The 25515-nt window shown below is 42.4% G+C and overlaps 1 protein-coding gene across 1 annotated transcript in view; it reads left to right on the top strand.

Annotated features, from left to right (window-relative positions):
- The window catches only part of CRB1 (crumbs cell polarity complex component 1), a 218993-nt gene that overhangs the window by 142733 nt on the left and 50745 nt on the right, over positions 1–25515 (top strand). Inside the window, 6 exon segments of the mRNA XM_075541873.1 lie at positions 1568–2527; positions 12043–12390; positions 12532–12695; positions 15768–15911; positions 16802–16814; positions 25244–25252. Of these exon segments, the coding sequence (XP_075397988.1) occupies positions 1568–2527; positions 12043–12390; positions 12532–12695; positions 15768–15911; positions 16802–16814; positions 25244–25252 (1638 nt within the window).

The following is a 25515-nucleotide window of genomic DNA, read 5'->3' on the forward strand; positions in this document are numbered from 1 at the left end:
AGGATCTTAATTTAGTTTCTTTGTTTGTCACTCTGTATTTGCTTAAGTGGAAATTGAAATAAACTCAATGGAAAAATTTTATTTCTAAGGAATTTGTGTACAACTACTCCATTCTCCTCATGCCTCTCCAGACCCCTTCTATCTATGGGCGTCTGTCTCCTGGAGCTTTCTCGGAGTCAGGCTGGAGCGCAGTGGGTCTGTTACACTGAGCCTGCCGCAACAGTTGTATGCACTCTTCGTTTTTGGTTGCAAAGCTGGTTTTTTGTTTTGTTTTGTTTTTAGGTTTTTTTTATACCGTGTTTAGCAAAAGGCAACCTGTTGGACATAGTCCTGGATTCCATGAAGCATCCCAATATCGGTACCAACCATACCATTTGGCTACAGCAGCCTTGGCTGCTCATTTGTTTTCTTCCCATTTTGTGTCGACAAAGGCATGGAATCGTGAGTGAACATGATGCATTGGGGCCCCCTAACCTCCCAAAAATAATCCCACCTCACTCGTATCCCAACAGAATTGTAGTGATGACACTATAGGGCAGAGGAGGACTGTCCCTGAGTGTACCTGAGACTGAAAATCTCTGTGGAAGTCGAAGCCACCATAAAGAAACCAGTAGAACATTGTGATTAGGGCATAGATTACATTTATGGAAATGGAGACTCGTATGTTCTTTTTAGGGCCAGACTGCCCAAATGCTTTATAAAGGTCTCTCTTTTTAAGGCTTGCTTTCTCTGTGGCTTTGAGGCTTACATGAAATAGGTCTAATATTATGTCTTGAAAATATCAGTAGATATGTTCAGCATAAATAAATAATATCAATGAAATTGTTGTTAAACCTATAATGTGCTACTATAGAACTCTGTCACTTGTGGCTAAATTTTGGACTTCATTGGAAAAGCAGTAACTATCACTCTTAAAGTGTTATTTCCCTTCTTTTTTCTTTGATTAAATGAATTGTCAAAATTCTCTAAGTAGATATCTTTCTTTTATTTAAAATCACAAAGTGAGTAAGTAAAGAAAAGGGTGCATTAAAAAAATATAAGCAGGGGCTTGCTACGGAATACTCTTCTCAGCTCATGGAGTTGGGGAAATGGGACCTTCCGTTCTCTGCTTAGAAGCCCTCTGTGGAGTCCAATCGTGTTTCCCAGCAGAATAGAGTGAAATCACCAGCCCAGGACCTGCCACACAAAATCTGAGAGAGGATCCCCCAAATCACCAAGTATACCTAGCATTCCTGCCTGGAGCAATCTTTTCTTCTTCTTCATTTTTTATGACGTCAATGAATGTTTCCTATGTATCTGACATGAGAGTCAACCTGAGACAACCAATGTATGTGACCCATGAAGAATCCAAGAGCTGCCATCACACATACACACTAGGATGCCATCTATTGTAGATTTCTTCCAAGACTATTTATAAGGATTACTATCCTCCAAGACTAATAGGTCCCTTTATAATAGCCCTAACCTAATCTACTCATTTCCTCAAAAGCCATGCATAGACTTATGTAAAGCCTCGGCTTCTAGCATGTGGATATCTAGTCACGTCCGATCCTTTACTATTTTACAGGCACCCACTGTGAAGAGGACATTAATGAATGCACTTCAAATCCTTGCCAAAATGGTGGCACCTGCGAAAACACGCCTGGCAATTACACTTGCCGGTGCCCCGTTGACCCCCATTCCAGAGCCTCTTTTGGAGGAGAAGACTGTGCTGATGCTCTCCTAGGATGTCTCCATCATCCGTGCCTCCACAACGGAAGATGCATTCCTCACTTGCAAAATGGCCCGCATGGGTTCAGCTGCCTGTGTCCACCTGGCTATACGGGACCGTGTTGTGAAACGGGCACCACCCTTTCTTTTGAGGGCAACGGCTTCCTGAGGGTGGCAGGTGGCTCAGGAACAAGCAAGGACTCCGCTTGTGACACCGCTCTGCGGTACCGGATTGTCCAAGGGACGGCCCTGCTGCTCCTCCGAGGCCGCGGGAGCGCCTTTGTGAGGCTCGAGCTGCGGGCCGGGCGTCTTCACCTATCCGTTCAAGCCAGGCGTCAGTCCTCGGCCCTGCTGCGTCTTCCGCACAACACCAGCGACGGAGAGTGGCATTCCGTGGAGATAACGTTTGCGGAGACCGTGACCCTCACCTTGCTCGATGACTATGCCTGCGCAGAGAAATGCACCGCGCGCGCGCCGTCTCCATTTGAAAGGAATCGACCAAGGTGCATTTTCCAAAACTCCTTTTTGGGTGGCTTCCCAAGGGAAACGAGCAAACACGGTGACGTTCTGCTTAGCACCTATCATATCCCATCCCCACCTCCGTTTGTAGGCTGTCTCCGGGACATTAGGATGGATTCGAATCCCATTACCTCAGAGAACATTTCATCCGGCCTGTCGTTCAATGTCAAGGCCGGCTGTGTGAGAAAGGATTGGTGTGACAGCCAACCTTGTGAAAATAGAGGACGCTGCATCAACCTGTGGTTTGGTTACCAGTGTGATTGCCACCGGCCCTACACAGGCCTGAGGTGTATGAGAGGTGAGAGAGGCTGGGAACCCGGGGGGAGGGGTGTGTGTCCAGAGGGGGGGGGAGACTCAGAGCAGAGCAGCAACCACTCTGCTTCTACCCGTGATGACACCTAATGACCCCTCCTTACCCCTGCTGCTGGCTTTCCTTCTGGCGATGAGATAAAGGAATAGGGTAGTGATGTGCTTTAATTAACTTCAAGTGGATGGGGAGACACTGGGGTTTCAATCCTGCAGAGCAGAAACCAAACAAAACCAAAAAAAAAAAATCTATGCCAATGGGCTTTTCATCCTAGTGAATGACATCACCATGTTACTATTTTCTGGGTGTCAGATTTTTATTGTGAATCTTGTTTGAAAGTGAAATAATATTTTGGAGAGAAGGGCTTTAGACATGGAACCAGTCGATACCAAGTCCAAGCACCATGTCTTGGGCACATTAGGTGCTCAGTCGATAACCATTCCCTTGCCCTCTTCTCGGCCATTCACACTTGGCTCAAGTTGATGTGGAAGTCAAGCACGTGTACAAACCAGAAACTTGATTCAAACGTATACTTTCCAGGGCCGCAGTGGGAAAAATGTTCTAGGTGGGTGTCTTCAAAGGAAAGGAGAGAGAGGAAAGGAAAACACAGGGAGTAACAACAGTGAAGCTTGGTAGATGCTGGGAAGTAATAGAACTAATTTCTCTAGCAAACCGTCGCTAGAAATTTACTTCAAAGTCCCTAACTTCCAACATCATTCCAGAGATTGCTGTTGATAGTGATCAATATGTACCTGTTTCTTTTTATTATTATCTTATATTGACAAAGTCTGAGAGGTAATTTCAACAGTCTGCTTTGAAGTTCAGCAGTAATTTTCCCATGATTTTAGAATAACTTGAAGGAGGACAACATCTGGTAAGTAGAGTTCTCTGCTTTATAGGAGCCAAAATGAAAACCAGTCTTAGGCTAAACCCTCGGTCCTATGTATGAATTGCTAAACATTAACTATTCACGGGTTTCTCCCTGACCACAATATTCATTACAAATCATGGACCTGTTAGACAATGAAATATGGCATCTGCTGGCTCTATGTAATATTTTAAATGGAATGCCAAGTTGTTCTGTGGGGTTATTTTCAAGGAGGGAAATTACGCTTGGGCAATATTCTGTTTTTGAAGAAAAATTTAATTGACACAAGGCAATATTTTTACTACAGATACAAAATAACAAACAGATGCTGCCTCACTTTGACTGGTTTCCAGACACAGTGACCCATGAGGTTAATACTGGCCACAGTGGTGCTAACTGTCCTAGTAAATCGATTCAAGGGATGCCAGGCCAGTGTGTCTGGTTTTCTCTGGTTCCTTTTTTACCCAACTTAGAAACTCATGAGATTTTAAAACCTAGTTACTGATATGTTCACCCTTTCCCCAAGACGCTTCAGCTTCTTTATTCCTCACACTGTTTGAAACTCTTTAACCCTCATTTTTTTAAAATGCTGTCTTCAAATGATTACTTTGTAGGGCACAGCATTTCTGTAAAATCTTTTCTTCCTGAAAATTCCTGGTGTGCGTTTAAGGAAAATGTTGTTTTTCCGTACCACCACCAAACGAAACTATTTATATTTCTATTAAGAGTATTTACTGGGGAGTTTATGCCCACCACAAAAGATAATAATAGGCCTTAATGAGAACATGGAATGTTGGTTATTGTACATGCTACGTGCCCAGAAGAGAGGAGACGTGCTCAAAAGCACCAAAGGCAAGTTTGACTTTGTGTTTCACCTTCGTATTTCCTACCCGTGGTGATACTTCTCAACGTACAAGCAGACTTGGTGGAGGAATGAGCTGGCTAACTCAACAAAGGAGGACCGAGGGAATCTCAGTGTCTTAAAGATCTTTAGAAGATCAGGTCTCGTAGTATGAAGAGCTCTGTGAGATGCTTCCCCATGTTTAGTTCTTAGACCGTCCTGCAAGCTCATCTCAGCATACCTCACTGTGTGTTGACTGTGTATAAGAACACGGAGCTTCCACAACTGTTCAGAAGCATGTTTTCCCTTGGGGAATGCTTCCTTTGTAGAGGATGTTTCCATGTGTTATCTTCAGCCAGACACCTAGAATCTGTGAGTCTTACCCCCTTAGTAGGACAGTCTCTTGGGGATAGAAGAAAGGCCCCAGGTTGCGGTCCTTAAGCACGCAGTTGCTAATTGAAAGGCCCGGCACTTCATACCCACAAGCCTTTTCAAAAGATATATCAGTTCGTCTCAGCCTTGGGAACCCTATAGGGCGGTGCTTGTCTGTCCTCTCAGGCCACCTAGTGGGAGTTAGATGGACTTGGTGACAATAGGTCAGGTACAGAGGGGTTTGGTTACATGATTAAAATGGTTTACAGTGTTATGCGGGTCCCAGTGTAAGGGTCCAAACCTGTGCTTAAACATCTCTAGCGATGGAGAACTCACTCATTCTACCTTGCTAGAACTGCCCAAAAAGTGTTTCTGTCTACTGGATTAAAATATGATTACCCATCATTTTTGATCATTGTCAGTAGTTGAACTCTTAAAACCATACTGATATAAAGCTTCCGTCTTTCTCTTTACTTCGGTGAGGAAAACGAAAGACAGCCTACATTTGAAGAGAAGTATTTTGTATGATCCAGGCCAACACTTCTACATGCTAAAACCCCTCCAGGGGGTCCTGTTTTCCCCACAGCATTGTTTTCAGACATTTCCTCATTCAATTTCTTTCTTTGGAATCAGTTCACTTATGTTTATTTCCTCTCCGATGTGCCCAGGTACAGCCTGACACAGCAATACAGAGTAACATATGATTAGAAGCAGCCTTATTCCAGATAACATTCGTGTATTTCCCAGTCTCCGATTACATTGTGTCAGCCACATCCCATGGTTGGCTCACAGTGCGTCATTATCACTGAGGGGGTCTTCCTCCCAACCCAACCCAGGAGGATGGTAACCCTGAGGGACTGGTAGTTCTTACAAAATTTCATCTTCTGTTCCATCAAGCATTAAAATATGTTGCACTTATTTCTCATTTGCATGTGTTGTCCCTCTTCATGACATATTCATAACAAATGAGGCTCATTCCCCTCTATGGCTACAGACAAGGGCTGTGTGGCTTCCGGCCTTTCTAACATCTTATAGCAAATCTGACTGCTTGCTCGTGGTTTCTGAAGAATAGTGCTTCTGGAAAGTCAAGCTTCTAAGGAAAAGCAAACAAACAAAAAGAAACAGTTTTGTACGTTTTATGCCTTTTAATCTAGATCTACAAAGTGATGCCACAGGCATCCCAGGATGACCAGCAGGGTTACCCCCATGGCCCCTCGCCCGGATTCAGTGCAGATAGCTAAACCTCTGGCGCTTTAAGAGTCAAATACTCTTAATAAGCATTTCATCTCATATGAATGGGTTGTTATACATTCAGAGAGTTTAACCTCTTCAAGCAGGGTTATTTTATCGCGCAGCACACTTTGAAAACTACCTGTAGTTGCCTGGAGCAGGCGGTCTCCACATGCAAGTTCAAAATGCAATGTTCCTGTAGGAAACCAAGTCAGAGTTCTGAAAATGCAGCAAGTCTTAGAACATGAATGGTTGCCCAGGCAAATTCAGCTGAGTTACACATGTCTTACCTTTGTCCCCATTTCAGGCGGACAGTGAGATGACATTGAAATACTCCTGAGTGAGGTGGGACAATTTTTTCTTTTGTTTTTTTTTTTTTTTCAGATTCTGACGGGGGTGTAAACATTTGAAGAGCAGTCTCTTTAAGACAATGCCCAGTTCACTAGTGACTCTATTATAGCATTCAGTGGTGAGGTGTCAGTCAGGAGCCGATGATCTGTCAGCAGCAGTGGACAGGACTGAACAGTCCCCTCTCCCGAAATCTCTTTCTGCACCAGGCTTCCCTCCTCGCTCACCGGCTGCCCTTTCTTCATCCCCTTGACCTCCAAATGGCTAATGGCTCCAGATTCAGTTCTTGGATCTCTTCGAGTCTCTATATGTGCTCACTTCATTGTTGTTGTTGTTGCTAGGTGCCATCAAGTCAGTTACGATCCAGAGCGGCCTACACACAACAGAAGAAACTGCACAATCCTGTGCCAGCCTCACCCTTGCTCCTACAGCGGAGCCGCTGGTGGCAGTCATGGTGTCAATCCATCTCATTAAAGGCCATCCTCTGTTTTGCCCCCCCACCCCCCCGCACATTTTGCCAAACATGATGTCCTTCTCCAGGGAGTGGTCACACATATGTCTTGCCAACCTTGCCTCTAAGGAGCACTCTGTCCTTAGTTCTTCCAAGACAGATTGATTTGCCCTTTCAGCAGCCAACGGAACCTTCACTGTTCCTCTCTAGCACCACCATCCAATTGCATCCATTCTTCAGCCTTCCTTATGCCATGTCCAACTGTCGTATGTGCATAGGAGATAGAAAATGCCACTGCTTGACTCAGGAGCATCTTAGTCCTCAAAGTAACATCCTTGCTTTTCAATATTTAAAAAAAAATCTTGCACTACAGATGTACATAATACAACCCATCTTTTGACCTCTTGACTGCTGCCTCCATGAACATTGATTGTGCATCCAAGCGTCCATGTTTTCTTCATCTACTATGACGTTACCTGTTGGTCTGTTGTGAGGATTCTAGTCTTCTTTGCGTTGAGTGTTCACCCACACTGCAGGCTGCGATCCTTGCTTCACAGCAGCAAGTGCTTCATATCCTCTGGCCTCATTGTCAGCAGGCGAGGTTGGGCCTCCTCATGTCGTAGGTTGGTCATAAGCCTACTCACAATCCTGATGCTGAATTCTTCTTCATATAAACCAGCTTCTCTTTGGATTTGCTCAGCACACAGATTGAACAAGTATGGTGAGAGGATACAGCCCTGATGTGCACCTTTCATTATTTTAAACCATGCAGTATGCCTTTCTTTGGTAATTACATGCCATCCTTTACTACCATATATGTCCTGATAAATACAAAATTATTATTGCAAGTGCTCATCATACTTACATGTTGCCTCTACATTCACTTTCCCATGGATTCTTCCATTTGGATATCTAAAAAAGAAGTGACTGTGAAGTTGAGGCCAGTTTATGGTGATGCCCAGTGTTAGAGATTAGAAGTGTCCCGTGGGGTTTTCTGGTTGTGATCTTTACAGAAGCAGATCGTCATGTCTTGCATTTAAGGTATTGCTTAGTGGGTTTGGGGTTTGAACGAAAAACCATAAGGTTTTGCATTGACTGGAAACTGCTTGTCCCATCTAGGACTTCCAAGATATCTAACAGGCATCTCAAATTTAGTATGCAGGCTAGTTCTCACCACCTCCTCCCCACCTCCCCCACCGACTCCCATCTCTGCAAATGGAAACCTCGCTTTTAGTTCGTGGCCTAGGAATGCTAGAGATGACCTTGCCCCAGAAAGTTCTGTTTGTTCCACCTTAAAAATATGACCCAATTCTGACCAGTTCTCACTAACTCCACTGCCCCAAGTCACCACCATCAATTCGCTCTTGAATTATTGTAATTATAATTCTACTTTAATATTTTTAAATTTTCTTTTTAATGGCTTTGATCTTATTTAATTTTTATTGATATAGAACCCAGGTGTAATATGATAAAATATTTAAGTACCTTAACGTGACTTGAACATTTATCACCCCAATCAATTTGAGAACATTTTAATTCTTGTATCCATTATTATTAACTCCCTGGTGTCCCTTCCCGTCATCTGTCACAAGTCTAAGAAACTATTAATCTAGTTGTGTCTATAGATTTGCTTATCCTAAATTTCATTTAAAGAAATTAATTCATGTAAACAAACAATCAAAAAATTTTTAAAAACCGCAACTACAACAGAACAAAGCAAGAGAATCTCAATCAAAAGATAGCAAAATGTAATAAAAATGAGAACGAGTTTATGAGTTGACAGGGGAATAAAGCAGAATATTAAATATTACTCTAACTATATCTGCTTTTAAAGGTCTTTGTTCAAATATGAATATAGATGTAATATCTAAATGTTATGCGCTTCCAATAATAATTTTGGTTTTATCAGTGTATATGCAATAGTTAAAGCCCAAAGAACTTCTTTAAAAGTCCCTCACTTTCTCCCTGACTGAATATAACCAATCCCCCGACTCCCTGCTGACCCTGTGCCCCTTTCAGTCTGCTTTATTTTAGACCAAAACACTCATTATTATCTGACATATCATTTGCTTCTCTGTTTTTAAAATCTGTGTCCATCGATCTGAATCCAAGCTTTATGAGGCAGGAATTTTTGTTTGTTTTGTACATAATATATCACCATTGCCTTTAATATCAAGTAATGATTTTATTACAAATTGATTTGATGAGATGCATATTGATGGTAATGCAACATTAGTGCATTACTATCACCACCGACCACAAAAAACACAGAGAGGTTCGCTATTCAATGTTGTCCACTCATCTTTCTCTGTCTTCCATCCATCTCATTCTAACTCTGACCACAGAATGAATGACTCTTCTCTTTCTGTGTCACACCTAACTTCTTTGCCTTGTAACATGAATTGAGCAGTCACTTCAAAAGAGGATTTGCTAATCCAATTCTTGATTTCTGGTCTTCATAAAGTAAAAAAAGCAAATACTGCAACTGTTTTAATAGAGGGCTTATGAATGTTGCAGGCAGTGCTATTGAACTCCAAATTTCCTCCAGGGACAGTTGTGTCTGATACTCTACCACATTACTCCAGCTCTCCCGGGAGGTGAAAGGGATGCTCTTAAATTTATCTTTACAGAAATCTTTGACTCTTTTGTAATGCACGGATCTCAGCTGTCAATTCCCTGAAGCCAGTAGTACAACAGTAAAAGGCAGAAATGCAGCTGTCATTTCACAAACACCACCAACTAGTATAAAGCCAAAGTCACACTCACTGCCACGGAATTGATGCTGCCTCGGTGATCCTGTAAGACAAGGTAGAACTTCCCCTGTGGATTTCCAAAGTTGCAACTTTATGGAAGTAGAAAACTTTGTCTCTCTCTCCAGGAGCAGCTGATGGTTTTGAACTACTGACTTTGAGGTTGGCAGCACGGCACATAAACACTATGTCACCATGGCTTCTCACTCACTAAATTATATAGAAAAATGATATAAGCATACAAATGTCCCTCTGCTTTGGCACATCAATAAAAATATAGTGATTTTGAGGATGAAAGTCAGAAGATCAGAAAAATGAAACCAAATCCATGTACCTTTGAATAAGCCTGTTTTGAATTGCCGTATATAGTCATGTATAAGCTGAGTTTTTCAGCACAAAAAATGTGTTGAAAAACTGGGGTTCAGCTTATACACAGGTCATTGGTACCTCAGCTAGGTGTAACATCTCGGTGGGGTCCCTGAGGTAAGTGGACGAGCGCCAGTTATCTAGTGGGTGATTGCCATTTCTCCGCTGATCATTCAAAGCCTCGCTGACACTGCAGGGCTTTGAATGTTTGTTTACTCACATCTAAACAATCAGAGCCATCCTATGACGTGGTTGGCTCCAATTCTCAGAAGCACCCGTAGTGATTCACTTACTCAGGCAGCTGAACTGGTAAGGCTGTGTCTGCACTCAGTCACTCCCATCTGGTCTCAGTGTTAATTCACATCTTGCATCCCCCGCCCCCGCATGAACTCCCCCACTTCTTTCCGGCTAACACATCACTGGGTCGGGGTGGGGGGCATTACCATGAAAGTTCTTTTCCAAAGTCCTGTTTTTTAATCCTATTAAGTGGATACTCTTGACCAAAACAAAAACTCTGGTCATATGAGGCTGGTTTCAAAATGAAGGTTGTGTCAAGAGCAGAAGAGAGCAATAACAGTATTGCAGGTAGGGAATTCTGTGTTGATGAAAAGCATGTGAGGGAGTGGCAGAAAATGAAGGCTGACTTGGAACAGATTGCAAAAGCTAAAAAAGCTCATCATGGTTTAACGTCTTTTTATGGGGCTCTAGAGAGTGAATTGCATAAATTGGTTATGGAATGTCATTAAAATGGTTACTGTGTAGCATGCATGGGAATCCACATATGTGCTCTACAAATGGCTAAGGATGACAAATATAAAGCACCAGGCATTGAAAAATTTGCTGCATCAGCAGAGTGGTGTACCCACTTCTTGAATAGGTTTGGCCTACTATGTTTGAGACAAAGAACAAAGATTTCCCAGAAACTGCCACAAGACCTTGAAGGAAAAATTATGTCATTCCAGTCATTTATTATAAAACAAAGAAGGATTTATAATTATGACCTGGCAGATATTGGGAAGGTGTATGAAACTGGCATGACTTTTGATCTTCCAAGCAACAGAACTATGGCAAGTTTAGGAGAAAAAAACATTTTTCTAAAAACCACAGGAAATGAAAAAAAACCCACTTTACATTTGTTCTATCATGTTTGGCTAATGGAACTAAGCTGAATCCTGTCCTTAGTTTTAAAAGAAAGACCTTGCCTAAAAAGATCAATTTCCAAGCAAGAATTGCTGTGCGTGCACCTGTTAAAGGCTGGTGGATGAAAACGGAACAAAAAAATGGCTGGAAGAAATTTGGAACCGACGACCAGGAACAGCCTTAAAGAAAAAGCCATCATTACTTGTTTGGGATATGTTCAGAGCCCACCTATCGTCTGACATAAAAAAAATTGGCAAAATCTAGTAAAGTTACTTTAGCCATTATTCCAGGTAGGTTTACATCTGTACTGCAGCCTCTGGATACATCTTTGAATAAGCCTTTTAAAGACGTGTGCGAAGGATGTGGCATGAGTGGATGTCATCTGGTAAAGCCCGACTAACAAAAGGAGGAAATCTCATGAAGCCTGACATAGAGTTAATAGCAAAGTGGGTTTGAGATGCATGGGAAGACATTCCAGAAGACATGGTGTGACGTGCCTTCCAGAAATGTAGTATTAGTAATGCTGTGGATGGCAGTGAAGACCGCGCTTTGTATGAAAATGACAGCAGTGATGATGATGACGGATCTCAGTGAGGACAGCGTCTATGATGACCTCACACCAGCTGAAGCTCTGCACTGGGATATGATGATGATGAGGAATCCAGTTTTGAAGGATTTTAACTCTACATTTTAGCTTGGTTGCTGATTGAGCTCAGGGAATAGTACTTTTAAGGTATCATTGTTGATACCTTATTGTTATTGTTGAACCTATTTTCCACTTACTGTGCTGGTTTACTAATGTTAAATGACTTGTTGTCCTTTTATTGATGTTTTTATTTAAAATAAATATTTAAATACATTACCCCACTGATGTCTCAAATTTTAGTAATTTTATTTTCATTTGTTTTGATTATTGAAACTCACCAATAGCTTCTGCATTTCCCACCCTAGCTTATATCCGAGTGAGTCCGTTTTTCTGGTTTCCCAGGTAGTAATTAGGCGGCTCGGCTCACACTCGGGCCGGCTCATATTTGAGTATATACGGTAAGTAAAAGTAGAGAAGTCGTTGGGATTTTTTTGTGCTTCTTACTTGTAGTGCTTTACTCTTCATTTCTCCTCCTCTCATCATATTCATTATAGTGAATGTGGGCGGCAGGTTTGGTCGCGCTGACTCCATTGGATTTGCTGCTTTTAAACTTGACAAGAGTTTTGGTGAGAACTTCAGCCTCTCCATATTTGTTTATAGCCATTAACCATCAGATTTACTTCTGGCTTTAGAAAACAGCACCTATAAAAATATCAGCGCCTAGCTAGAGCATGGTAGACCAGCAATGCTGACTGCAAGTTCTCCAAAATGAGTAGACTTGTTGTTAGTGGTGTCCACTTGATAGCTTTGAAAAATCAAGCCAAATAAAATTGAATTATGTCCATCTTCACAACATCTAGAACCTACCTCTTCTCTTCTCCTACCTGGATTATCCAAAGAGGATATATCCCGACAACACCTTGTGGTAGCAAATGTACAGTTCTGCTGGACGTGGATGAACTATGGAATGATTTCATATATGGATTAATGCCAATTAAGTTTCTAAAAGAGGATGTATCATCTACATGTGTGACCTGCCTGACTAATGACTCAAGTTAATGGAGGTTCTTCACAGACTCTCTCCAAAAGTTAACAATAAGTTAAATTCCAAAATCTAGAATTCTTCCCAAATTCAACCAGCAGTGCAACCAACAACCTAACTCTTGTCAATGTCAGTCAAGGCTGTCCTAAAGACAACATCTGCAAGGTAGGATTTTTTATTATGAACTTTTTATTTTAACTAAAACAGAACAAACTCACTATCATCGAGACAATGCTGATTCCTAGTGACTCTAGAGGACACCATCAAACTCCCCCTGTGCATTTCCAAAGCTGTACCTCTTTACAGGAGTAGAAAGCCTCTTCTTTCTCCCTCAGATCAACTGGTGGTTTCGAGCTGATGCCCTTGGGGTCTACAGCCCAACGCTTAACCACTCCACCATCCGGGTTCTATGTATTCCAACTATTCTTTTTATACTGGACTGCATTCCTAGTCCACCAGTCACAGGATAACACTCCCTTGCCATTTTCCAAGCAGTACTGAGGCATTTACTGTGAGTCCTGAAATCACGGTGCATTCGGCGGTTTAGTGGTCGAATTCCCCCTCTATCCAACAGTCCTAGGTTCCACGCCCAACCAATGCTCCTGCCTGTCCTTTTGGATCTTCATGTTCCTGTGATCCTGAAGAGGTTTCAGTAGAACGTTCAGACTGAGGCAGGCTGGGAAGAAAGTCTAGCAATCCCCTCCTGTTTTAAGAAAATCCCATAAAAGATAGAGACATTTCATTGTCTTTGTCATGCTTGGGGCTTGTTCACTGCAGTCAACAGTCATATGTGTATGCATAAAGGGAGGAAAGTTGAAACAAATCATTCCTTCCCTCTCCACACAGGCTGTTCATGGAGATAGCTCACACAGGAGGGGCTCCAATAAGCTCTCAAAGGAAAGAGTCGTGCTTTCACATCTCATGAGTAAATATTAAGTGGAAGGGGCAATGTTAAGAGTCTGGGGTAGATGATGTATCAGTGGCTTGCAAGCCAGTTCAGTGGCTTTCAAAAGGCCACCGGTTCCCTGGACCTTGATCAACAGCACTTCCTTCAGTGAGGGAAAGCTGCTAGTATGCCTCTTCCTCCTGGAAATTTAAATGGAGAAGTCGGCATATTCACCTCCAACTGAAAGCTGTGAGGACACCTCTTCGCTCCAGAAACCCAGCAGCTGCCAAGTGCAGCGAGAAGCAAATGTCGATCCCATCAAGCTGAGGGAGTGATGTCCAGTGGTCTTGTGCTGGCACTTATAATCTGTGATTTCAATATGTCCCTTCTAACATACATGCCTGCTTTTGCTTATATGTGTTGGGCATGTTCCCTTATCCCGTTGAGAGCGGTTCTTTCACGTGGTTCCTGGTTTAACTGTTTGTTTGTTTGTTTGTGGCTCACAATCTCTAGTATCTAATTTTTAATTTATGCTTATTGCAATTCCCAAAAAATCAGTCAATGAAAACCTTATGGGTCATAACAGTACAATCCACAACCAATCATGGGTAATGCAAGACAGGGCAGTGCTTCATTCCATTGTGAATGTCTTGACATTTTAGCATCATGGTCCCTTTACCCAAACAAGACATATTCAGCTACTGAGTTATAATACAATACTTAAGAAGTCATGATATTTTATTTTCTTAGACCTTTACTGACAGACCAGATATCCAACAGAGTTAACACCTTTAGGAAGACACCATTAACTTTATCTTAAATGTCCAAATGTTATGCTTTGCTACTTCTATTAAGAAAACTGGTGGGTAGGGGGAGGGGTGGGTGGGGGACGGAGAGATAACATTCTTAGGTTAAGTTGGATTTGAAGCCATCTGAAATATATTTTTCAGAGTTCACGTTTTATTTTACATATTTAGTATTCTCTTCCAAATCTTGCTTAAATATGTGAATCAGGCAGCTTGGCCTTTCAAGGTAAAATATATTTATATCCATGAGACATCTATTTCCATGTACTATTCTTATTTCTAGATTTATAAAGTAGAGCAACATAATATTATTATAGGACTACTTCCAATGTGTAGTATTGTTTGAAAGTATGTAATTCAGTTAACTCTGTGAAGTAGATATTATTATCATCCTCCATTTAATTATTTGCAATTAGAGTAACTAAAGTTTTAGACATGTTTATATATTGATGTGAATCATATCGAAAATAGTGTAGCAAGATATACACAGACTACGCTTTCAGAAATTTCTTCACAAATTTTATATTTTGAATGAAAACTTGTGAGCCACCTTGTGAGAATTCAAATAGAATAGTATGTCTCTGAATCATGGAGAGATTTAAGGTTGTCCCTGAATTAGGACTCAGTGGATCTAGGTACCAAGCGTGTTAGTCTGTGTCGACTAGAGGAACAAATCCAGAGACATTCACATATGTGTAAGAGAGAGCTTTATATCAAAGAGTAATTGCATATGAAGAAAACATCACAACCCAGTCCAAATCAAGTCCATAAGTCTGATGTTAGCCCATAAGTCCGGTACTAGTTCATAAATCACTCTTCAGACTCACATGCAATGATGCAAAATGCAGGAAGATCATTGACTGGTGGGTGCAAAGTATTGTGGATCCAATGCCAAGGACGTATCTCTGGGCTCTGACTGCCCTGAGCATGGCTCCATGTGGCTTGTCAACAGGAATGTGAAGCAGAGAGAGATTGCAGCCAACCTCCAGATCAAAATAAAGGAAGTTCCCAGAATTTTTATGGGAAGGCCATCCCCACAAGGAAGCATCATCCGACAGTGACCTGATTGACAGGCTAGACTCCACCTCTATTCTTATTTATCAAGTTGATATGAAATTGTCGCTACCACAGGAAGCTTCATTATTTATATTTATAAAATCTTAAGGAACTAGAAGGCTGTTAGCTTCCTCAATTGTATAAACAAAAATCCTAATACCTCTTTGTATACTTAAATGATAATCGATGCTTGTTAGAGTGCCTAGTAATTTGTAAATTATGAAGAAAAATGTTAATACTTTCAAAATTCTCCTTATGTTAGAGTAACACATTAATTTTATACATTCTCTCACTTGCTCACACTCTTACCTTCCCCCCTCTCCCATCTCACTTTTAGAAATGAGTTGGAAATTGTAGCAGTGATTTTTACTTGTCTACTTGTTTATAAAATGTAAAGATGAAGGAAATTGTCATTTAGAAATATTTTGCCATCAGTAGTTCCATATAGTTTCCAGCGAGTTTTATGCCTCTGATTTCTCTTTTACCCAGTCCAGCCCCTGTCACAAAGGAGGCGTTTGCTACTCCACATGGGAAGATTTCCCCTGTTCCTGCTCCCCAAGCACAGAGGACAAAGCCTGGGAGGAAGTTCGGTGGTCTGAACTCAGCCTTTGTCCTTCCAAAGCCTAGTGTCTAGTCAAGGATTTGAAAATAGGTAGAGTTCACATTTATCATTCATCTAATTTAGTTGGGCATTTTGGCTGCTGCAGAAAAAGCTTACAGGCCAAACCATTGATTGTAGAAAACAGTGGCTCTTTCCCCTAGTAGGAGTGTTAGATGAACTACATAGGTGTCTCACCTCATCCTGCCGTTGGATATCAGGGGGAACAGAGGAGGCCATGAAGCTGCAGCCAAACTTGGATACTTAATCATGTAAAGCTGATTTCTAAAGAAATAATTAACCAAGTAACAATCGACTACTCTCCTTTTTGTTAGGGATTCTGAACAGCTGTGCTATTAACGTAAGCAATTCACTTAGCTTCCAGCTTCTAAGGCATCTTCATCTGTAAAATGAAGATAACAATGTCTTGGAAGAAAGATATCTAGGAAATTCAGTCATATGAGAAGTCTATGAAGCACCGTGAGTCTGAATGAGCCAGCTGAAAACTGGAAATTCTATCCGCCCAATCTAGAATGTTCTCTCATGCATCTTAGATGCAACAGAAGCCAATTTCCCAGATGCCAGCGGAGGGAGCAGCACTGTCACAAGGTGTGACTATTGTGAAGAGTCAGGAGAGCCACACGCATATTCTGCCATGCGCTTCTGCTTCAACTAGCCCAGAATCCAATCTAGGTGTGCAATGAATGCTAACCACTTTTCCTTTTCCAAAGATTTGCTCCTGATTTTTTTTACCACTCGTCAGCATCGGCCTGTCTCATAAGCGCACTAGGGAAAATCCAAAGACCACTACAAGGGCTCCACGTCCCACCTGCCCGTGCTTATTTCCAAATCTGTGTTTCCACGTGCCTCTGCGATCCCTAGATGGCTCCAGGCAAGCGCTCGGTCTCCTTAGGGTGTCTTCAAGCCTATCAGGGAAGGTGAAATCTAGATAATGAGATTAGTCCAGAAATTATGGTTACTGTGATAGGTGATCCCAAAGGTGGACTCGATACATTTTCTAGGACCTGCAGGTGTGCTTATTAGAAAGAAGTGTTCAGAAAACTGATAACTGTATTGATGAGGAAAAGCCCAGGAATGTCGAGCCAAGGAGATTTTCCCAACAGGCCTATGTACCCCTGCTAATTCCCCTAGAGCCCTAACATCCACAGGACAATTCCCTAACTCAAAGAACATTTCAAAGGAGCCTGAGTCGAGTCCCTTGAGGATTCCCAAGCTGGCATTTGTATATGGCATGAATCAAAAAGCTCAGAATTCTTAGTAGTGTTAGAGACGTAAAAACACTACCTTCAGAAGTACCTAGACCAAATGGAGGATATGTTGAGAGAATAAAAAATAGCTTCACAGTTTTATATTCTTTGTTTAATAAGATTTCTATGGTTTTATAGCAGTAGTTTTTTGACTCACTCACATATAAATATGCGGCGCAATTTTCTTATTTGAAGAACTGGTCCCGGTCCTTTCTCCTCTCTCTCCATAAGCCTCCAGCCCATTGCGCCACTGCAGCTCATGGTGAAGCCCGTGGAAGAAGCGGTCCTCAGAACATGTGTGATGTCTCTCTCCATTTCCTCCTTAGCCTCATCTGACCAGGCTCCAACCTGCCACGTGCACAGCTTCCCGCTCACCTCCCTCGCTTCTGACAGGTTGCCAGCTCACGTCCTCTAATCTGGCGTCGTCTTTTTCTTTTTGCCTTTTGTCGTGACTCCATATTTGTTTCCTATGTGTTTGTTTATTATTCCTTTCCTCACCAGAGTGTGTTTCCTGAGAGAAGGAAAGTTTCTAGCCTGTTTCTCTTGTTGCTATTAGCACTATCAATGATGCCAAACATATAATAGGGTTTCAATAAACAACTGTTAAGTGAATAAATTAACGTCCTATTTTTCTTCAAAATAACTCCGTATTTTCACTTGACTGCTGTGGACGTGAAGTATATTATCTGCATATAATACATAAATATCATAAAATAGCTTGGGAAACATTGCTCTGATGTAAGGAATTAAACTTAGAGAACAGGCTGACGTAGGTTCCTTAGAAATAATGTCCCACCCCAACAACTGAAAAGAGGAAATGTAGTGTATGTTGCTATATTTAATATATATGAGAACCCAAACCCACTGCTGTCAAGCTGACTCTGGCTCCCAGTGACTCTACAGCACAGAGTCAAAGGATTCCATGGGCTTTGTGAGGTTGTAAGTCTCTATGGAAGCAAACTGCTTCATCTTTCCCCGCAGAGAGACCGGTTAGTTTGAACCATTGAACTTTCGCTTTTTATAGCTGAACACAACCTGCTGAGCTACCAAGACTCCTTAACATGGAGAGACTCCAAAAACACTGTGGGAGAAACACAAAGTCTACTATCTTTTAATTCCAATTTTCCACAAGTTATTGAAGCCTCTTCATATAATAAAATGGTATGCGAAATATGTTTTATATGCATATGGGGAAGTTCTCTGGAAGAATCTTTCCAAAATAATTTGTTTCATGATTACGAAATAAAGACCTTCACTGCAACAACAAGCCCACTAGTGACTGTTATAGCTCCACCAACTCACACACTGGGTCTCTGGTGCTGCCATGCGTGGGAGTCTGCTGCTTAGAGACCAGGCCCCCAACTTGGAGGCCAATTGCATGGCTGGCAGCATCTGTTTGCAAGACTTTCTGGGGACTCCTGGGACATTCTCTTCTCCCACCCTCACAGATGCCCTCCCCCCACTCGCTGCCTAGTCCCCAGTATGCACAGTAACCTGGCATACCAGCAAATCTGGCACCAGAATTTGCCGAGATGGATTTAAGTTGATTGCCCTTTCAGTAGAAAACGTTGAAGACCATCTTGCGTGGACAAGGATACCACTGCGGACCATGATGAAGAGCCAGGAACAATGACCTTTTCCCTTTGTGCACGATTAGCATCGGGACCTTGTCATCCTCTGGTGCATGCTGGACCCAGCCGAGAAGGACAAAAAGGGCATGCCTATGAATGCTCAAAGGGGAACGCTGGTGTGGTTAAGCTTTGGCCCTATAACCACAAAGTCCACAGTTCAAAACCACCGGCAGCTCCGCAGAAGTTAGAGGAAGCTTTCTACTCGCATAATGAATTATAGTCCCCGAAACCCACAGGGGCGGTTTGAACCTCTCCTACTGGGTTGCAATGAGTTGAAACCATCTCCGTGGCAGTGAGTTTAGTTTAGGTTTTGTGGCGTTTCGGGTGCTGTTTGTTTTGGGTCCTGATAAGAAACTGAAGCTGTCCATACTTTCTTGGGTTCCCACTGGAAGGAACTTTCACAAGATTCTCCAGCAGATGGCAGAAAAGCAAGTTGCCACCCGAGTTGATGGAAAGACAGACAAAATGATGATCCTTCCAACCATCCCCAAATAAGCAGCCAAGAGTCTCTTGCCTAAAGAAGTCTTCATCTTACAGGCCCCTGCTCATGCCCCCCCTCAACACAAGAACACTTTGTTCTAACAACCTGGCGTTCTGTGATGCTCTCCCTCCCGGCACAATCTCTGAAGACAAATGGGTGCATAAGCAAATGTGATGATGAAAGCTGATGGTGTCCGGCTATCAAAAGATAGAGCGTCTGGGGTCTTAAAGGCTTGAAGTTAAATGAGCGGCCATCTAGCAGAGAAGCAACAAGTCCACAGGGAAGAAACACACCAGCCTATGCAATCATGAGGTGTTGACGAGATCAGGTAACAGGCATCAGAAGACCCAAAACAACCAACCAAACAAACAACAAAAAAAAGCCATATTGTTGAGCAGAAACCCAAAACCCATCTGTAGACAATGGGACATCCTTCACAGAAGGGTCACAAGGAGGGGACGAGTCAAGCAGAGTGCAATATAGCACCAATGAAACACACAATATTCCTCTGGTTCCTTGACCACCCACACCCCCCACTATTATGACTCCAGTCCTGCCTTTCACTTCAGGCTAGGCATACGGAATCCAGGAATGGGGATGGGAGTAGTGATACCAAGAGGGTAGGGAGAAGGTGGGGAGGGGAAGGGGGAAAGAGGGAACCAGTCGCCATGATTGACAGATAACCAACACATGACCACCACTCCCACCCACCCCATCCCTGATGAAAAAACGCCCACGCTCCCCCCCCCCAATAAAAAACAGAAACCATGGGGGAAGTGAGACAGTGGTCGGCATAAGATATGAAAATAATAATTTATAATTTATCAAGGGGTCACAAGCAGGGGGAGAGAAAAAAGAGGAGTTGATACTAAGGGCTGAATAGAAAGGAAATGTTTAGCAAATGTTTGGAAAATAATGATGGCAACGTATGTACAAATATGTTTGATATGTATGGATTGTTATTAGAGCTGTAAGAGCCCCCAATAAAATTATCTTTTAATAAAAATTAAAAAAGAAAAAGTCTTCATCAAAGAGATCCCTTCTGGCAACAAATATGTCTGCTCCACTCCCTCCCCCTCCCCCGCCAGAGTCTGTCTGGGAAGTTGAGGCTGGAGCTGCCTGTTTAGCACAGTGAGCCGCCAGAGGAGCCTGCTGCCAACCATGTTTTCCTGCAGCAAACGTTCCAAAGCATGCTGCCGTGATTATCGCCAAGGTTTTTAAGTTGTTCTAGTAACTAAATGAAAATAGCGTCGTTACTCTCGTTACTCTCCTTGCCTTCACCATCATTCTGTTGTATTAAGTCTGCTGTGTATTTGAGAGACTGATCTCGTTGGAACTCTGCAGGGCTTGTGATCATCTAGCTCAGTGGTTCTCAACCTTCCTACTGCCATGACCCTTTAAGACAGTTCCTCATGTGGTGCTGACCCCCAACCATAAAATTATTTTTCTTGCTACTTCATAACTGTAATTTTGTTACTGTTGTGAATTGGGTGACTCCTGTGAAAGGGTCAGGGTGAGAAAACCTGCATTATGCCATGATACATGGACTTTGAAGTCTTTAGCTCTCTTGATCAAATACCCCATTTTAAATAAGTATTGACAAAGTTTTTATATTTTTTATAGAATTACTCGTGTGGGGGAGCAACAGAACTTGAAGTTCAATTCCTTTTGTAAATCTCCAAGCATATAACCCAAGAAGGTGGCAGTAACCTGGATATGCTTCAGTATTCAGTATTTTGACCACAGCTGGGAAGAAACTTTTCTAGGGGGTGCCTGAAGTGGGAAGAGGAGGGAAGGGGACTTTTAAATACTTTCCTGTAAGAAAACAATGGTGGTGAATTTCTATTGGAAAAAGGCACTCTCCGGGAGGTGCATCGAGAAGCGAGCAGCATAGCACATGCCGTGTGCCTGAGGCCTTGCACACAGGGAAGGGCACACGTCAGGAGGAAGGGAAGGGACGAAAATGCTTGAATGTGGAGCTGCTCTTACAGTGGCTGACTAGTTTCTGAATTTTGCTATTTTGAAGATCTGCAAAAAAAAAAGTCCTTTGCTAAAACTGGAAAATATATGTGTGTGGATACACCCCACTCTTTTTTTTAAGATCATTTTATTGGAGGCTCATATAGCTCTTATCACAATCCATACATTAGTTGTATCAAGAACATTTGTACATATGTTGCCATCATCATTTTCTAAACATTTGCTTTCTATTTGAGCCCTTGGTATCAGCTCCTCTTTTTTCCCTCCCCCCTCCCCCGCAACCCTCCTGACCCCTTGATTAATTATAAATTATTATTTTTATATCTTTCACCAACCACTGTCTCCCTTCACCCATGTTTCTGTCGTTCATCACCCACCCAGGGCACAAGGGGTGTGTGGGGGGATTATGCGTCTATCATTGAGATCAGTTCCCCCTTCCTCCTATCCTCCTGCTACCTTCCTCCTACCCTCCTGGGATTGCTACTCCTATTTCGGTTCCTGAGGGTTTTATATGACCTGGATTCTGTGTGTGTGCACCCCACTCTTAAATGGAAGAACACATCTGTAACTCCACATAGATTTGTTTTTCTAATACTGAATATATATTGTGAGCTGGCATCAACAATACAATACAGTTTCTAATATGACACAAGGTTTTAAATACGAATGTTTGCCTTGTTCTACCTCTGGAACTTGTTTCAAAGACTTCACAGTTTATTAAGTCCCGGTTGGCAAAAGCAGTTAAGTGCTCCGCTTTGGTGACCACGTTTAGTTGCTTGAGCCCACCAAGAGGGGCCTCAGAGACAAGGCCACAACCTTAAAAGCACTCTGGAGGAGTTCCACTCTGCACACCTGGGGTCACCATGAGTCAGAAGTGACTTAATATGAACTAACAGCAACAGTTTATTATTAATCTTTAAGTAGAATGATAAGTCCTTCATTCCAACAGGGTTCGACAAAGGGCTTTCAATATTTAGAATCCATTCAGGACAAATAAAGAACAGAATTTCTAAACACAGTGGAATGGCCTTCAGCAACACAGCACAGCAGTTTGGCGTCTGGTCACATGTGCACCAGAAAAGAATAACGAGTCCTCACCATTACCGTGTTGCTGCTACACAGGGAGGTATCAAGTCTGGCTCTGACCCTCCAAAAAGCCCAGTAATATATTTTCAATTATGTTACTTCAGCTTCATGAAGAGAGTAAAACATTTAAATCAACAAGACGTGTACGTTTTTCCTTATATTCAGGTATGAATGATGAAATTCTCTTTTGTTGTATTTAGAATTTTCTGTAGACAATTGGACTTCCCCTCACAGAAGGGTCACAAGGAAGGGATGAGCCAGCTGCAGGGGCCGGCTCATCCCTTCCGAGATTCAGTATAGCACTGAGGAAATATACAACATCCCTGTAGTTCTTTATTGCTTCCTGCCCCCCTCTCTGCCCTCCCCTATCATGAACCTAGTTCTATCTTAAAAACCCTGCTAGACCAGAGCAAGTTCATTGGTACAGGTAAGGGCTCTCGACGCTCGGAATGCAGGACAGATAAACCCCTCAGGAACAGTAATGGGAGTAGCAATAGCATGAGGTAGTAGGAAGGTGGGAGGACAAAGAGGGAACCGATCACAATGATAGAGGTATAACTGACCCCCACCCAGGGGTGATGAGCAACAGAAATGTGGGTCCAGGGAGACAGCGGTTGGTATAAAATATGTAAATAATAATAATTTATAAATTATTAAGGGTTTGTGAGGGAGGGATGATGGGGGAGGGAGGGAAGAAATGAGGGGCTGGTATCAGGGGCTCAAATAGAAAGAACGTTTTGAAAAGAATGATGACAACATATGTACAATTATGCTTGACACAATGGATGAATGGATTGTTATAAGAGCTCTAAGAGCCCCCAATAAGATGATTAAAAATAAAATAAAATTAGAAAAAAAATAATTTCAGTTTGATGTGATCTTATGACCGTGTTGTGGGTTTTCCCAAAGTAGAATGTATGGAGCAGCTTGGGTCTCCTAGAAGAACATGTTCGCGGAAGAGCGTAGCTCACGTGTTACCCTGAGTTCGGTTTTGAGTTTTTTGAGCAGTTTCTAAAAACTATTTCGAGAATAAAAAAGATGGAGATGTCTTCTAGCCCGTTCGTCTGGTCAGTGTTCACTGCGAGCTTGTTCTACATGAGGAATGTTCTGATGTTATTGCTGGGTGGCATCTAGTTGAGTCTGCCTTTTTGCAACTGGACAACATAACGATAACCTAACGAAGTACTTCCTAACCCCGTGTCATCTTCACAGTCATTGCTGTGTTGGCGCCATGGCTGCAGCCACCTTGTCAATCAGCCTCACGGAAGGTCCCCTCCTTTATGCTAACCCGCTCCTTTACCGTTTACCTTTGCCAGGGACTGGTCTGTCCCGATAGCGTGTCCCAAGTACACAAGGGCATTTCTCTCCACATGACTTCTAAGGAGTTATTCTGATTATATTTCTTTCAAGACAAATGTGCTGTTCTTCCGGAAGTCCATAATATATTCTGTATTCTCCCCCACACCTGACTTCAAAGGCATCCACGCTTCTCCATGTTTGCTTACGCAGAGTCCAGCTTTCCTGTACATAGGAGGCAAAATGCCATGGTTTGGGTCCGGCGCACTTTCCTCTCAAAGTGAAACTTTCCTTCGGAGCCCTTCACAGCTGTCCTTTGTAGCAGAACTGCCTACAGCAATTCATCTCTTCATTTCCCAATCGATGCTTTCACGGGCACTGATTGGATCCAAAATCAAATCCTTGACAACTCCAATCTTTTCTCTGTTTACCATGATGTTGCTTAACAGTGAAGTTGTGAGGATTTGTTTCTGTATCTTGAGGTATAGCACTACCCGAAGATTCTAGTTTTTCACCTCGATCAGTCAGTGCTTCGGGTCTTCGTGGATTTTGGCAAGCAGGGTTGAGTCATCTGTATATTGCAGTTTGCTAATTAATCATCCCCCAATCCTGACGCTGCGTTCTTCTTGTTGTTGGTATTGTGGTTAGGTGCCATCAAGCCATAGAGACGCTGTGTGCAGCAGGCTGGAACACCGCTTTGTCCTGTGCCACACTCACAATTGTCATTCTGTGGAACCCATCATTTTAGCCACTCTGACGATCCTTCTTGTCCAGGGCTCCTTTTTGCTGCTCCTCTACTTGATCAAGCACGAGAGAGCCCTGGTGGTGTAATGGGGATGCCTTGAGCTACGAACCGCATAGTCAGCAGTTTGAAACCATCAGCAGCTCCGAGGGAGAGAGACTGGATTTTCTACTTCTGTAAACAATTACAGTCTCAGAAACCCACAGGGGGTCACTATGAGTTAGCATTGACTTGATGGCAATGAGTTTGGTTTCAGAGTTTGTCTCTCCTGAGAGCATGCCCAGAGTACATGGGAATCTGTCTCCATTATCCTTGCCCCTGTGAAGGAAGGCTAGACTGCTTCCAAGACACATTCGTTTATTCTTTCGGCAACCTAAGCTGCTTTCCATTTCCTTCCACAGCACCGTAATTCAAATGCATCAATTATCTTCTGGTCTTCCTTAGTCAATGTTGAGTTTTCATATGCATATGAGGGGGCTGAAAAGTGACATCCAGGCTCTTCAACACTTTAAAGAGGACTTGTCAGATTTACCTTGTGTCCTTTGAGCTCTCCAATTCTGCTTTCATGGCTGTATTGATTCTGGATCTAAACAAGACACAATCCTTGATAACTTCAATCTTATCTCTGTTTATCACTATGTTACCTATTAGTCCAGTTGTGAGGCTTGTTCTGGATGGCTGGCTGCCACCTTTATTCTCACCAGGAAATGCTTCAAGTCTTCCTTATTTTCAGCAAGCAAAGTTGTGTCATCTGTACATCACAGATTGTTAATAAGCCTTCCTCTAATTTTCATGCTGCCTTCTTCATATAATTCAAATTCGCTAATTATGTACTCAGCACACAGATTGATTGAATATGGGGACAGGATTTTCAAGTATGCAGGATTCGCTTGTTCTCTTTCTATAGCTGCCTCAGGATCCATGTACAGGTTCCAAGTGAGCACAGTGAAGTGTTCTGGAATTCCCATTCTTCTCAAGGCCATCCATAGTTTGCTAGGAGCCACACAGTCAAATTCCTTTGTCTAGTCACTTAAACACAAATAAGACTCTTTTGGGTTCCTCTCTTTCAACTAAGAACCATCTGACATCAGCAGTGATATCCCTTGGTTCTTGGTCATATGCTACCTATTGAAATGCTTGAATGTATTCTAATTG

The sequence above is a fragment of the Tenrec ecaudatus genome, chromosome 1 (assembly GCF_050624435.1).
Source record: "Tenrec ecaudatus isolate mTenEca1 chromosome 1, mTenEca1.hap1, whole genome shotgun sequence".
NCBI classification, from domain to species: Eukaryota; Metazoa; Chordata; class Mammalia; order Afrosoricida; family Tenrecidae; genus Tenrec; species Tenrec ecaudatus.